Below are 14,796 nucleotides of genomic sequence, written 5' to 3' on the forward strand. Positions count from 1 at the left end.
CACAGCATAACTTCCTTCTCCATGAATAAACCTGCATTCTACACCTTTAGTGTATTATAAATTACATTTGAATGGCAAATTACATTTTAATGGCAAACAATATACCTTTGTCTGCGTCTGAATATATTTTTCATTTTTAGTTTTTTAAAAACATTTTGCTTCTATGAAGCACATGTTAAAACATCCCCAAAAACCATGTTTACATTAAATATCCAAATCCAGAGTTGTCCAAAAGTAAATAATTTATGCACATTTCACCATGTTTAACACAGGACTGGGCTTGTCTTGTCTATTCCTTATGGTTTCCTGTGGCTAAGTGAAAATGATTCCATTTATAAGATCAGATAAGAGTACTTTCTTTATCTGCAGCCAGTATATAACATGCTGTTACCATAGATCCAAGCTACAGGTCAGATATATGCACAGTACCAGATCTCAGTGAATATTTCTGCAGTAGCATGCCACATTGAATATTTGTACAGTAACCAAAAGAATAAAAAATACTCTAGGGCCACTTTTGTAATTACGAGGCTGGTAGCAGCCAGGATCTACATGCCCTCCTTGTATAGTCAAATAATGTAATAATAACAATAATAGGTATCCCCCTGCTGGCAGCTTTAAAACACACAGGTGTTTAGCAATTTACAGTATGTCGCACACATAGTTACATAGTTATTTTGGTTGAAAAAAGACACACGTCCATCGAGTTCAACCAGTATAAAGTACAACACCAGCCTGCTCCCTCACATATCCCTGTTGATCCAGAGGAAGGTGAAAAACCCTTACAAGGCATGGTCCAATTAGCCCCTAAAGGGAAAAATTCCTTCCCGACTCCAGATGGCAATCAGATAAAATCCCTGGATCAACATCATTAGGCATTACCTAGTAATTGTAGCCATGGATGTCTTTCAACGCAAGGAAAGCATCTAAGCCCCCTTTAAATGCAGCTATAGAGTTTGCCATAACGACTTCCTGTGGCAATGCATTCCACATCTTAATCACTCTAACTGTAAAGAACCCTTTCCTAAATAAATGGCTAAAACGTTTTTCCTCCATGCGCAGATCATGTCCTCTAGTCCTTTGAGAAGGCCTAGGGACAAAAAGCTCATCTGCCAAGCTTTTATATTGCCCTCTGATGTATTTATACATGTTAATTAGATCCCCTCTAAGGCGTCTTTTCTCTAGACTAAATAAACCCAGTTTATCTAACCTTTCTTGATAAGTGAGACCTTCCATCCCACATATCAATTTTGTTGCTCGTCTTTGCACCTGCTCTAAAACTGCAATATCTTTTTTGTAATGTGGTGCCCAGAACTGAATTCCATAGTCCAGATGTGGCCTTACTAGAGAGTTAAACAGGGGCAATATTATGCTAGCATCTCGAGTTTTTATTTCCCAGCTGCTTGGCATTGAGGACGATTATTTAACTTGTTGTCAATGAGTACTCCTAAGTCCTTCTCCAAGTTTGATGTCCCCAACTGTATCCCATTTATTTTGTATGGTGCTAGACCTTTAGTACGTCCAAAATGCATGACTTTACATTTGTCAACATTGAATTTCATCTGCCATGTATGTGCCCATATAGCCATCCTATCCAGATCCTGTTGCAATATGACACTATCTTCCTGAGAGTTGATGATTCTGCACAATTTTGTATCATCTGCAAAAATAGCAACATTGCTCACTACTGCATCTACTAGGCCATTAATAAATAAATTGAAGAGCACTGGACCCAGAACAGACCCCCGTGGGACCCCACTGCTAACAGTCTCCCATTTTGAGTACGATCCATTGACCACAACTCTTTGTTTTCTGTCCATTAGCCAGTTCCCTATCCATGAACACAGATAAAGGGAAGGATTACCAGCCACTAGTAACAACCCCCCAGATTATAAGGTTGTTAGTGAGCAGTATTCATCAAGGGCAATGATAATATAATTACATGTGTACTAGGAGGTTTCCAATGTTTTAGCACATACAATCAGATTGATCAACTCACATATGGGTCCCATGTTATTGGGTATCCCGATGCAATGAAAATTAGAAATTGCTCTAATACGGTCATTGGTCTCCTACTCAACCAGTTTTACTCACTAGTATCGTCAGGGGTGTTCTCCTACCCGACTGGTTTCGCTCACTTACGTTGCTGGTTCTACAGTGCCAGATATCATTGAATATCTGTACAGTAACAGTTCCCAGAGAATATCTGTACATTAACAGATCTCAGTGAATATCTGTACAATACCCCATCTCTCTCATAAATTTACAGTACTTTACTGTTTGCAAGACCCTCATGCCTTGTGTATTACTGCATCTCACAAAAAAACTCAATACACACACGTAATAACGTACAGAGACACTTGAGAAAGGCCGTGTTGGCCCGAAACGTCATACCAATGTCTGCCTGCATTATCTGCTAACTGAATAAATGAAGATTCAACTGCTATAAGCACTATGTGGTTGAGCCCTGGTCCTTTCTATACTGTGTTGGATTTCTTTGGGCAGTGGTGGTCTCCTTATGTCCAGTGGCTCCCGGCTGCATTAAGCATGGGTTGCAGGAATCCCTGCTATTCACAATGTAGAAAGACCCCCAGGAATGAGCCCACCTAGCCTGAAGAAAGCAGAGAGGAGAAGAGCCTAAAGTATAAAGTTTGTCTAATTCAACCAAAAAGACTGATTTGGCAAATGTGTTTTAATCAACCGCTTGCCACTCGGCAACCTCTCTTTATGTTTTTTTTTTTCCTCACTTCTTTAATGAAAATTGAACTTTCTTAATATTCTATCCAGTCTCTGTAGTCTAGTGAAATGACTGACAACTTGTCCAGAGTTCTTTGTTTTCGTAAACAGATACGTAGTCATGATTGTGACACACTGGCGGTTGCAAGGAACTCTTCTCCATTGTGCCGACTGTCGAACATATAAATTGTTTTACATGATCAATACCCTACACTTAAGAAATTGAGGAGTAGCGTGATAGCCAATTAAATAAACCATTTAGCCATCATTTCGCAGTAAACTTGAAATTTTATTTTTCTCTTTGTACAATCATAAAATTGTCACCTTAACAGGCGTCACAAATTACAGTTTGAGTGCCTGCGATCGTTACATTCTTCTCACCTGCCCTTGGTGGCCTTTAGCATTGTATTGTATCAACATAATCCTTTCTCTTGGGTTATAATATATGGTTTTGTTCCTGCCGAGTTTGCCATTTGTAGCTGGGAGCAATCATTTTGATCCTTTTAAAATGTTAAAATGTTTTGCCTACAACAAAAGGACCTTGCTGTCCTAAAATTGTGTAAAGTGAGGTTCATGTCTAGTGAATCCTCCTGTTTATAAAGATGCTTCACAATGGGTAGCTAAGCGTCGGAATTACTAGCGAGATGATGGGAGTAATTTAACCTGTCCTTGTAATGTGATAAAAGCACAAATGGATTTCTGTCTCTGCTTTTTTCATCCCCATTTGCCTCCTAAAACAGAGTCGAAAAATATCTGTGTGTTTATTCATTGTTCTCTTCGCATAAAGAGCAGCTGAAGTTTGTAAAAAGTGACTTAACAATTTACCTTGCAACCTTTTATATTCAAAGAAATTGCAGAGTTTGTTAAAAACTATCATTTTTGTTTCAAGACTTTTATTTCACTTTATTTTTTTTATGTACACATTGTTGATTGGTACAATAAAAAAAGAACTCCACTAGACAAAAATAACTTGTTGAGTCATGAGGATGGCATTTCCGTTTTGAAAAAAATAACATCCAGTTGAAATGAACATAGAATGCGTTGTGTTTGGTAATGTTATGTAAACAAGCCACAAGTCACCAGTAATGGGCTGTGGAGAGTTCCCAGCCTGTTATTATATAGGCTAACAATGAGTGGAGGTTTCCACTGTTCTCAGGCGATTGCCGAGGAAGAGAACAGCATATTTTCCATCGATGAATCCGAATTGACATCAGAAATAACTATCTAGTTAGGAATGCTTATAAATGGGTGAAATTAATTTATAGCCATTTGAGGGATAACTGTAAAAATCAGTCTTTGATGGCTGTTAAATTGGTATGATATTCAGATTACATTTTTGCTCTAAAATATTAAACACAGCAAAACTCCAATGTAAAACACTGCTTTAACCACTTCAGGATCCTTGGTACGCATATCTACAACCCTGTATACTTAACGTATGGATCAAGGGTGTAGATATGCGTACTGTTAACATACCGCCGTGTTCACAATCCACCCCACCATTTTTGTTCGCCTCACTGCCGCAGCCCCCTCCATCTGTGATCGGGATATGAGAATCGGCTATTCTCAACCCTGATCACTGTGCCTGTGTCTTCCTAGAACTTGCAGCAACAAGACGCAAGCTCTCATTTATAATACACCTGACAATTCTGTGTTTGTATTAATACAACATGGTCTCAGTAGCACCATTTCTTGTTGTCAAAAAGTAAAAATAAACCCAATTACACCTATATACGGTTTTACATAGAAAAATTATTATTAGTTTATTGTATTATTTTTAACCCCTGCCCCATAGTTACTAAAATAAAACACGTGTTTAAAAAAATGAAAACATTTACATAATTTAATATTTTTTTTTACATAAATAGTTACCTTAGGGACTTTTCTAATATGTATGTCATGAGGGTATATTACTGTTAATTTTGCAAATTAAGTCTTTTAATAAGTGAAATAGTAATAAACATCCCTAAATGGAAAAAATACACCTTTACTTCCAGGTAAAATATTATCACCATTCATTGTACTAGGAACACAATTTAACTACCTGGAGACCGCCTCACGCCAATGGGCATGACCGCGGCGGCAGCCCCATGTCCGCCTAACGCAAATTAGTATCAAGTCCTGGGGCCGGCTGTTGCAGGAGATCGCGAGCAGGCTGCGCGTGCATCTCCTGCTTGGAAGATGGAGATCCACTCCGCCTTCAGTCTCCGAGCAGCGGTCGCTGCTAGGAGACTGTTAGACGGCGAAACCGCCATCTAATTAGGGTGTACAGCGCTGCAATCTGCAGCAGCGCTGCACTGGGGACAGCCATGTGACACGGCTGTCCCCCTGGGACACTAGAGAGTTATCGGCTCTCATAGGCAGAAGCCTATGACAGCTGATCGCCAGGATTGGCTAGCTGGCTGGGGGAAGGGAGGGCTTTGGAAAATAAATAAATAAATAGTAAAAAAATAAAAAATAAAGACACACATATTTATAAAAAAAACACTAAGGGGGCGATCAGATCCCACCAACAGAGAGCTTTGTTGGTGGGGAGAAAAGGGGCGGGGGGATTGCTGGTGTGTTGTGTTGTGCGGCCCTGCAGCTTGGCCTTAAAGCTGCAGTGGCCTATTTTTTAAAAAATAGCCTGGTCTTGGGGAGGCTTAGCACTGTGGTCCTGAAGGGGTTAAACGTTGTAATAACCGGGACAAATGGGGAAATAAAACGTGTGGGTTTTTGTGTATCGAAGCACATTTTATTTTAAAACTATAATGGCTGAAAACTGAGAAGAATTTTTTTTTTCTTATTATTCCCTTTACAATGCATATCAAATAAAATAATTCTTAGCAAAAAGTAGCACCCAAAGAAGGCCTAATTTGTGGTAAATAAAAACAATATATAGATAATTTCAGTGTGATGAGTGACAATAAAGTTATCCCTGAATGAATGGGAGGAGCAATGAAATGTGAAAATTGTTTTGGTTTTTAAAGTGGATCCGAGATAAACTTTTACTCATTGCATAATTGTGTTCCTTTCATATAGTTTAGAGGGCATTCCTCAAGCCCAATACTTTTTTTTTTATACTCTAATTCCCTATAAACTAAACAAGCCTCAATCACAGCTCCTCCAATGTCTAGGCAATCTGAGACCCATGTAGCAAGGGCTTATGGGAGCTCAGTCTGGGCAGGAGGAGGAGGAGGTGTTACTAGCCAGAGATTTCAGAGGAAGAGGAGGAAGTTTTCACAGGCTGATGGCTGGAGATGCAGATCAACTTGCCTGTGTGTAATGTTTACAAGCAGAACATGGCTGCTCTTATTGCATCACAGGAAGAAAAAATCATATTCTGTTGAAGTTGTTTTCAGCTATCTAAACTTTAGATAAGGTATATAGACAAGTTACTTGTTATAGTTAGTTTTTCATCTCGGATCCGCTTTAAGGGAAAAAAACCTGTGATCCTGAAGTAGTTTATGTCCCCAGAAGGCATGTGTACACTTCACTGAAGCTAATTAATAACATGGCTGGTTGCAGGACAAATTATTAGATTGTCCTGTAATTAAATAATTGCTGAGCCAATGAAGTAGAGAAGGCTTTGAGATGTGTGAGAGCTCTTTTAGCATGTTTGCTAAGAGACTTACATTTGGCTTCAAGAAATGCTTGATGGTGTCACCATATCCTGGAAATCCACTTTTGTGCAGACCTGCTGCATCATGGGAGATTCAGGTTTTATTTACATTGAGTGACACTGAGTCTTTTTTTACTTTTTGAATATAGAAGGGGAGTAAATGATGGTTGGTGTATATAGCATAGTTTTTGAAGCACAGATTTAAATAGAAGTATTTTTTTGCTTTCTGGTATCAGGAGTAAAGCAAACCATTTTTTTGACCGATACATTAGATCTTTTTGAGTGAGTAGAACAGAGTCGATAATAGTTTTATTAAATAAGCCCTTTTTGTTTACCACAACTATTATAGTCGGGAGATACACCAGTAGACACCTGTGGTTAGGACTAGGCAGCTTAGTGGTACTCCTTAAAGCACACACCCAAAGTTGGTGACCTAGATTCACTTCCTTACATGGATAGTATTGCATTCAATCTGCTGTGCCTTTTTTCCTGTAAAGTGATTTATCAACATTTTATTTGCAATATGTTATATTTATAAAAAAAAAAAAAAACGTATAGTCACTGAATTGTGAAGGCATCAGATGAAAGAAAACTACAATAATTCTATTCTGTAATTGTGATAAAGAGGAACATTTTGACTAACATCTGAGCATGCTTTGTTGGCAGATACACATTAGATGAATTTGGAACAGCGAGGAGAAGTGCCGTGGTGCGTGGCTTTATTGATGCATTGACCCGAGGTGGGCCTGGTGGTACCCCCAGACCTATTGAGATGCATTCCCATGATCCTTTGAGGTAATTTATCAACAAACCCATGTGCCTTTCATGTTAGAAATCATAAAATGCGTATTTGTCAGCTTTCTAAAACTCCCACTGTAAGCCGTCCCAAATTCTTTGAAACTCCAATCATGTTCTTCAGAAACATAGGCACATATTTTCCATGTATTATCCATGCACATATATCCAAGTATCCAACTGTACCTCTTTACATGGAGGGTAGAAGTATATGGGCTTTTGTTGTTTATCTACGATTTGACACTTGCAATGTATATGAATGTACCCCTGACGAAGCCCAAATTGGGCAAAACATGTTGGGATGTGTGTGCCACATGGGGGGTGTCGTATATGTCCCAGTCCACCTGTCCCTACTGTCCTAAGTGAGGATTTTTTTAAGGATCGCAGGACTGAGATAGACCACTATCAACCCTGGAAGGGGGCATGCTGTCTTTATATAGGAGTGCATCAAACCATTGTGTGTGTTAACTTTTTACACACAAGTGTAGGGACCTTCCATCTCCCAGGGACAGTATTTGCATATATATGCAAATGCATTGATACTATACATTTTACAGAGTTATAGGCCAGTTTCCCTCTCCTTTAACACACTGATTTGAGCACCAGTTCACTACTGAACTTTATGGGTGCGTGTTGATACAAAAATCGACCTATTGGAGAACCTCACCTTTTAGCTCACATTTTATAATACTTCTCATTTATGTTGCCCTACATTTTAGATGACCAATAAGTTATGTTTAAGTGCGGGTTTGGGCTTGTGCTCCAGTAGGATCTAGTTGTTACATTGTAAGGCCTCGTTCACACGTGTGATTGGAACGCAACGTGCGCAATCAACACCATCTGCGCTGCAGTGCATTGTGCTGCTGATCCCATTCATTACAATAAATGGGTTAGTGTTGAGGTTTGCCGAAAAAATGCGTGCAGCAGTGAGATAGCGGGTCGCACTGCTGAGCAATGCATGTAGTCTGAACATCACAACATACACGTTGCCGATATGCGCTCAGCAACACATATAGGGCTTGATTCACTAAGACGTGATAACTGCTATCACAGCAGTTATCACACGAACTGCCGCGCGGCGCTTTGCGTGCGTAAAACACTACTCTGTGTGATAAACGAAGGTTTCCGTGTGAAACAAGTGCGTGATCGCGTGCAAACCTTGGTTTATCACACAGGGTAATGTTGTAATGTAATGTTGCTTTGATAGCAGTTATCACGTCTTAGTGAATCAAGCCCCTAGTGTAAACAAGGCCTAATTGCTCCAAATACTTTTTTTTGGGGGGGGGGGTGGCTTCTAAGCACACATTTTAAAATGTGAAGCTGTTGCTGTACATCTACTGCTGGTCCATTATAATGACCTCAGCTGCTTCATGCATTTCAGTTGAGTTGTCATAGCCAATAAAAAAAAAAAAAAATTTAGTATATAAAGCAACAACTATTGTTCTTTGTTTGCATTGATAAAGGTATGTTGGAGATATGTTGGCTTGGCTGCATCAAGCTACTGCATCTGAGAAAGAACATCTGGAGACTTTGCTGAAGCAAGTTACTGTCCCAGGTAAGGCAGAGAGTGTTAATTCCTTCTGGTTGGGTGTGTGCTGCACCTTCATAATCACGGTCATTATATTGAACAGCTTTGACTCACTGTAGCAGTCATGTCTCTACTACTAAAGGCTCATACACACGCTTGACTAAAGTCGGCTGAGGCAGCCGATAATGACCGCCTCAGCTGATAATCAGGCGTGTGTACAGTGGCTCACAACCCCAAACCCACAAGCCCAATGGATCAACTCACTGTCCAACGCCAGCACGTTGTCCAATTCCATTGTCTATGCTGCTCCCCCACCCGGGATGTGGCTCTGTCGTCCCTCCGCCTCCATGTATAGCAACAAAGCGTTTAGTCAGCTATACAGCTGTGCAGCCCGGCCTAGCGATGTCACCCAAGGGGATCGGATCCTAATCCCCCACAGACGACATCCACTAAAGGGGTGTACGCACCTTGACAATTAGAGATGGTAAAGGAGATGCAAACAATTTGGTCTGCATACAAGTTGAATGCAAATTTTATGTATCTTAGAATTAAGCCTATTAAAGAGAAACCGTGACCAAGGATTGAACTTCATCCCAATCAGTAGCTGACACCCCCTTTCCCATGAGAAATCTTTTCCTTTTCACAAGCGGATCATCAGGGAACTCTGTATGGCTGATATTGGGGTGAAACCCCTCCCACAGTGTGATGTCAGGACCATGGTTCTGACATCACACTGTGGGAGCCTTGTTGCATTGTAGGAAATAACAGCTGTTTCCAACTGCCAAAAAAGCAAGCAGCAGTAAAAAATGTCACCATGTGATAAATGTCAGAATGTACATCAGGGAGAGGAAAGATTTTACAATGGGCAAACACTGACTAAATCATTTATACATAATTATTGTAAAAAATAAGCACTTTTGTTCATTACATTATTTTCACTGGAGATCCTCTTTAAAAGCTCTTTTTTGATTGTCCAGTTCCAAGCTGCATACAGTTTGCATGCTGAAATCCTTTGCATCTCATTGACCGTCTCTATTGTGAATTTGGAGAGAGGCAGAATGAAACAGTAAGTTGTGTGAAGGACCATTACTTTGTCAGGGGATCGCAGTCGGGTGATACACACCATGCAACTTCCCGGCAGATCCACAGATGATGATTTCCGACATGGCCGATCTGCTCCCGATAGAAAACTGCATTGATTATAGATCATTTCTACACAAAATCCACCCCATTATCGATTGAGTGCAGAACAGACATGAAGGAAATTATAGATTCAACTCAAAGATCGGACGGGAATTTGCTTCATGCGTACCAGCCTTAACCTCCTTGCCGGTCCAATTCCCGCCGGCAAGGAGGCAGCGCAGCACTTTTTAAAAAAAAAAAATTTCAAATCATGTAGCGAGTTAGCCGCTGAGCGGCGGAATCCCCCCATCCACTCCGATCGCCTCCGGTGATCAGAGTAAGCAGGAAATCCCGCTCAGAACGGGATTTCCTGCAGGGCTTCCCCGGTCGCCATGGCAACGAGGCGGGATGATGTCATGGACGTCGGGACGTCAGAGGGAATCCCAATCCACCCCTCAGCGCTGCCTGGCACTGATTGGCCAGGTTGCGCAGGGGTCTGAGGGGGGGCGGCTCGGCGGATAGCGGCGACGATCGCGTACTACATGCAGCTAGCAAAGTGCTAGCTGCATGTAGGAAAAAAAATTATGCAAAGTGGCCCAGCGGGGCCTGAGAAATCCTCCTGCGCAGGTTACCCCGAGCTGAGCTCGGGATAACCGGCAAGGAGGTTAAAGGGATCCTGTAGTAGGTGGCAAGGTCCCCCGGCGTCCTCCTGGCTCCGGTCCTGGCTGGCGGCTCCGTTATGGTACAATTTCGTCCTTAAGTCGTCAGGCCTGCTTCCCGTTTTGCCGATTCGCGTCGTCACGCTGGCCCGGCTATGCGTCATCACGCCGGCTGGCGTGAGAGTCCTGCGCATGCGTGGTTCAATATTAGAGAACCACGGAGGCGCAGGACTCTCACGCCAGCTAGGACCAGGAGAGGAGCCAGGAGACTGCCGGGGGACCTCGCGGCCTACGGTGGGCTGGAGGAAGGCCCAGTTAACTCACAATTTCATTTTTAGTGACTTTTCAGGGTCCCTTTAACACATCCTAAAGGAATGTACAACTGTTCTGGAATGTACAATTACTCTGTGAGTAATCAGCTGTATCTTTAGCTGGAGTCGGGGTGCATACACACATCCAATTTTTGTGACTGGCCATTTTTGCCATCTCCATGTAGCATGAGGGCCAACAGACTTTGAATACTGTGCACAGGTTATGTTAGGTAAGCTTTCAAAGTACATGGAAGTTTTAAAATTGGCTAATGATTGGCCAATCAAAATTATATGTGTGTACCAGGCTTTAGTTGATGTGTGGGATTTGTAATGTATGTTTTTCCTTGCAGGGGTTGAAGACCATATCCAAGAGGTTGTAGGCCATATCACAGAGGGTGTCTGCAGACCACTGAAGGTGAGTCATTCTGTATATTCTGCCACCGTTATTAACAATAGGTTATTTTCTTTGCACTCATTTCACAATGCATGCATTTATGTGGTTTGCAGCTTTCTACAAATCTGAATGTGGCTGTAATGCTGTGAATTAAACCAAACTATTAAAGGACAACTGAAGTGAGAGGTATATGGAGGCTGACATATTTATTTCCTTTCAACCACTTCAGCCAACAACACAATTTTTGCCTCTTTGGTAGGATATAAAACGTAACTTTTAATAAATAAAGATATAAAATACACCCAGAGCTGGCTGTCTTAATTACAAACTCATAACTTATGAACTAGGGGTCTATAATAAGCAACGCTGGAAAGATTACTTCCCCCACTTACAGTTCATATCATCAATAATAAATTACACAAAACCCCCACCAAAATAACCCAACATGTTTCACTTCCTAGCGGAAGCTTTTTCAAGGGAACAAAGTGAAGTGCAAAAGTGCATTGGTGCTAAGGTGCAATATTATTAAAACAAAGAAAGTAACATGAGTCAAACAGCGTGTCCGCTCATGACAGCAGCCTAAATGAACTGGCTTATTTGGAGTCCTTTTATACTTCCTGGACAGTCACATGGGTGTGGGTGTGTTCCCAACTCCACCCATTTGTGAAAAAAGTCCTGGTGATTGGTCCCTGGGCTTGTCAGAAAATGGCCCAGCCAATCAGAGAGACTCTCCATTAGGACCCATTGATACCAGATATCCCCTTATTCTATGTCCACTACACTCCTTAGATCAATATTTCATTTCCCTGTGTGTTTAAAATACTCTATAATCCATAGATTAGTCGCTCCTGGTAGCGCCAATACACAGAGTAAGGAGTAGCGTGGAAATACGATACATGTATCAGGTCCTGACAGGAAGTGACTACAGTGTGACCCTCACTGATAAGAAATTTCCTTTTTTATCTCTTTCCTGCTCTTAGAAGCCATTTTCTGTTAGGAAATGTAACTCTTTCAGGCAGAAAAAGAAAAAAAAGGAACACAGCATAGTTATTTGTGTGCTAGGCACTGTACATACACATGTCTATCTCATCATGTCACATGTCACTCCGGGTATCCTTTAAAGGGAAGGTTCAGGGACAGTTGAAAAAAAATAAAAATCCGAATCCACTTACCTGGGGCTTCCTCCAGCCCATGGCAGGCAGGAGGTGCCCTCGACGCCGCTCCGCAGGCTCCCGGTGGCCGACCCGACCTGGCCAGGTCGGCGGCCAGGTCGGGCCTCTTCTGCGCTCCATTGTGCGTTCCACGCCAGCGCGCTGATGTCATCGGACGTCCTCCGGGCTGTACTGCGCAGGCTCAGTAGTTCTGAGCCTGCGCAGTACAGCCCGGAGGACGTCCGATGACGTTAGCACGCCGGCGTGGAACGCACAATGGAGCGCAGAAGAGGCCCGACCTGGCCGCCGGCCTGGCCAGGTCGGGTCGACCACCGGGAGCCTGCGGAGCGGCGCCGAGGGCACCTCCTGCCTGCCACGGGCTGGAGGAAGCCCCAGGTAAGTGGATTCGGATTTTTATTTTTTTTCAACTGTCCCTGAACCTTCCCTTTAAAGGATACCCGGAGTGACATGTGACATGATGAGATAGACATGTGTATGTACAGTGCCTAGCACACAAATAACTATGCTGTGTTCCTTTTTTTTCTTTTTCTGCCTGAAAGAGTTACATTTCCTAACAGAAAATGGCTTCTAAGAGCAGGAAAGAGATAAAAAAGGAAATTTCTTATCAGTGAGGGTCACACTGTAGTCACTTCCTGTCAGGACCTGATACATGTCTTATATTGCAGATCAGGTGCTCTGACTGAAGACAGACTGGACGTTCAGGACGGGATTTCTGGACGAGCTTGAGCGCCGGAGGCGATCGAAGACGGTGGGAGGATGCCGCTGCACAGCGGCTGTCATGTAGCTAGCGCTAGGCTAGCTACATTATTTAAATAATAAAAAAATGCTGCGCTGCCCCCTGGCGGCATCCTCCCACCCTCTTCGATCGCCTACAGCGCTCAAGCTCGTCCAAAAATCCCGTCCTGAACGTCCAGTCTGTCTTCAGTCAGAGCACCTGATCTGCATGCTTGTTGAGGGGCTGTAGCTAAAAGTTTTAGAGACACAGGATCAGCAGGAGAGTCAGGCAACTGGTATTATTTTAAAAGAAAAAATACAAATCCTTATCAGTTTAGGTTCCTTTTAAAATATGTTCGCAATATACCCTCTTCACATGCATATTAAAACATTTCAGACCCTTAGGTAACTATTTAAGTTTTTGTTTTTTTATTGTATTTTTTTTTCATTAATACATTTATTTGGGTAATTTTTGGTGTGAGACTGGCGGGAAACTTTTTTTATTTTTGTCGGAGAGAGCATAACTTCTGATAAGAAGCCGTCGGTTTATCTGCCGGGGACTTAAAACAACGAAAGGGAACTATGTTCCCATTCATTGATCTCCGGGCTACGGGGCACAAGATCGCGTTTTTTCTTCAGTGTAGGTTTCCTTTAACCTCCCTGGCGGTCAATTAAAACCGCCAGGGGGCAGCGCAGCATTTTTTATTATTATTTAAATCATGTAGCTAGCCTAGCGCTGGCTACATGACAGCCGCTGTGCAGCGGCATCCTCCCACCCTCTTCGATCGCCTCCGGCACTCAAGCTCGTCCAGAAATCCCGTCCTGAACGGGATTTCCATTAGGGCTTCCCCCGTCACCATGGCGACGGGCGGAATGACGTTTTCGACGTTGTGGCGTCAAAGGGAGTCCCGATTCACCCCTCAGCGCTGCCTGGCACTGATTGGCCAGACAGTGCATGGGGTCTGGGGGGGGGGGGGGGCGTGAGCGGCGGCGATCGGGCAGTACATGCAGCTAGCAACGTGCTAGCTGCGTGTACAAAAAAATTATACAAATCGGTCTAGCAGGCTAAAGCAGGTTAAAGCAATCCAAGGAGAACCTTCTAGGTGACATTTATCCCACATGTTTAGGTAGTTTAAAGGACAACTGAAGTGAGAGGAATATGGAGGCTGCCATATTTATTTCCTTTTAAACAGTACCAGTTGCCTGGCTGCCCTGCTGACCTAGTTGGCTGCAGTAGTGTCTGAATAACACCATAAACAAGCATGCAGCTAATCTTGTTAGATCTGAGAATAATGTCAGAAACACCAGATCTGCTGCATGCTTGTTCAGGGTCTATGGCTAAAAGTATTAGAGGCAGAGGATTAACAGGACTGCCAGGCAATTGGTATTGCTTAAAAGGAAATACATATTGCTGCTTCCATGTCCCTCTCACTTTAGTTGTCCTTTAAAAAGGAACTGCAGTGAAAATAATGTAATGAAAAAAAAGTGCTTAATTTTTACAATAATTATTTATAAATGATTTCGGGCCTGTTTCCACTACACGCAGATTGGATGCAGAATGGATGCAGAAAAACGTACACCAATGAATGCCTATGGGAAAATCTGTATCAGAAAAAGCGCGTTTAGTGGAAACAGGCCCATAAGCATTCATTGGAGTCAGTTTTTCTGCATCCATTCTGCATCCAATCTGTGTGTAGTGGGCCCTATGTCAGTGTTTGCCCATTGTAAAATCTTTCCACACCTGATTTACATTCTGACATTTAT

At 42.4% G+C, this 14,796-nt stretch overlaps 1 protein-coding gene across 1 annotated transcript in view; it reads left to right on the forward strand.

Annotated features, from left to right (window-relative positions):
• COG6 (component of oligomeric golgi complex 6) overlaps nt 1–14,796 on the forward strand; it is a 162,589-nt gene that overhangs the window by 84,441 nt on the left and 63,352 nt on the right. Inside the window, exons 9-11 of the mRNA XM_068265035.1 lie at nt 7,004–7,132; nt 8,596–8,687; nt 11,103–11,167. Of these exons, the coding sequence (XP_068121136.1) occupies nt 7,004–7,132; nt 8,596–8,687; nt 11,103–11,167 (286 nt within the window). The remainder of the gene's footprint in view (nt 1–7,003; nt 7,133–8,595; nt 8,688–11,102; nt 11,168–14,796) is intronic.

Source organism: Hyperolius riggenbachi, chromosome 2, assembly GCF_040937935.1.
Source record: "Hyperolius riggenbachi isolate aHypRig1 chromosome 2, aHypRig1.pri, whole genome shotgun sequence".
Lineage (NCBI taxonomy): Eukaryota > Metazoa > Chordata > Amphibia > Anura > Hyperoliidae > Hyperolius > Hyperolius riggenbachi.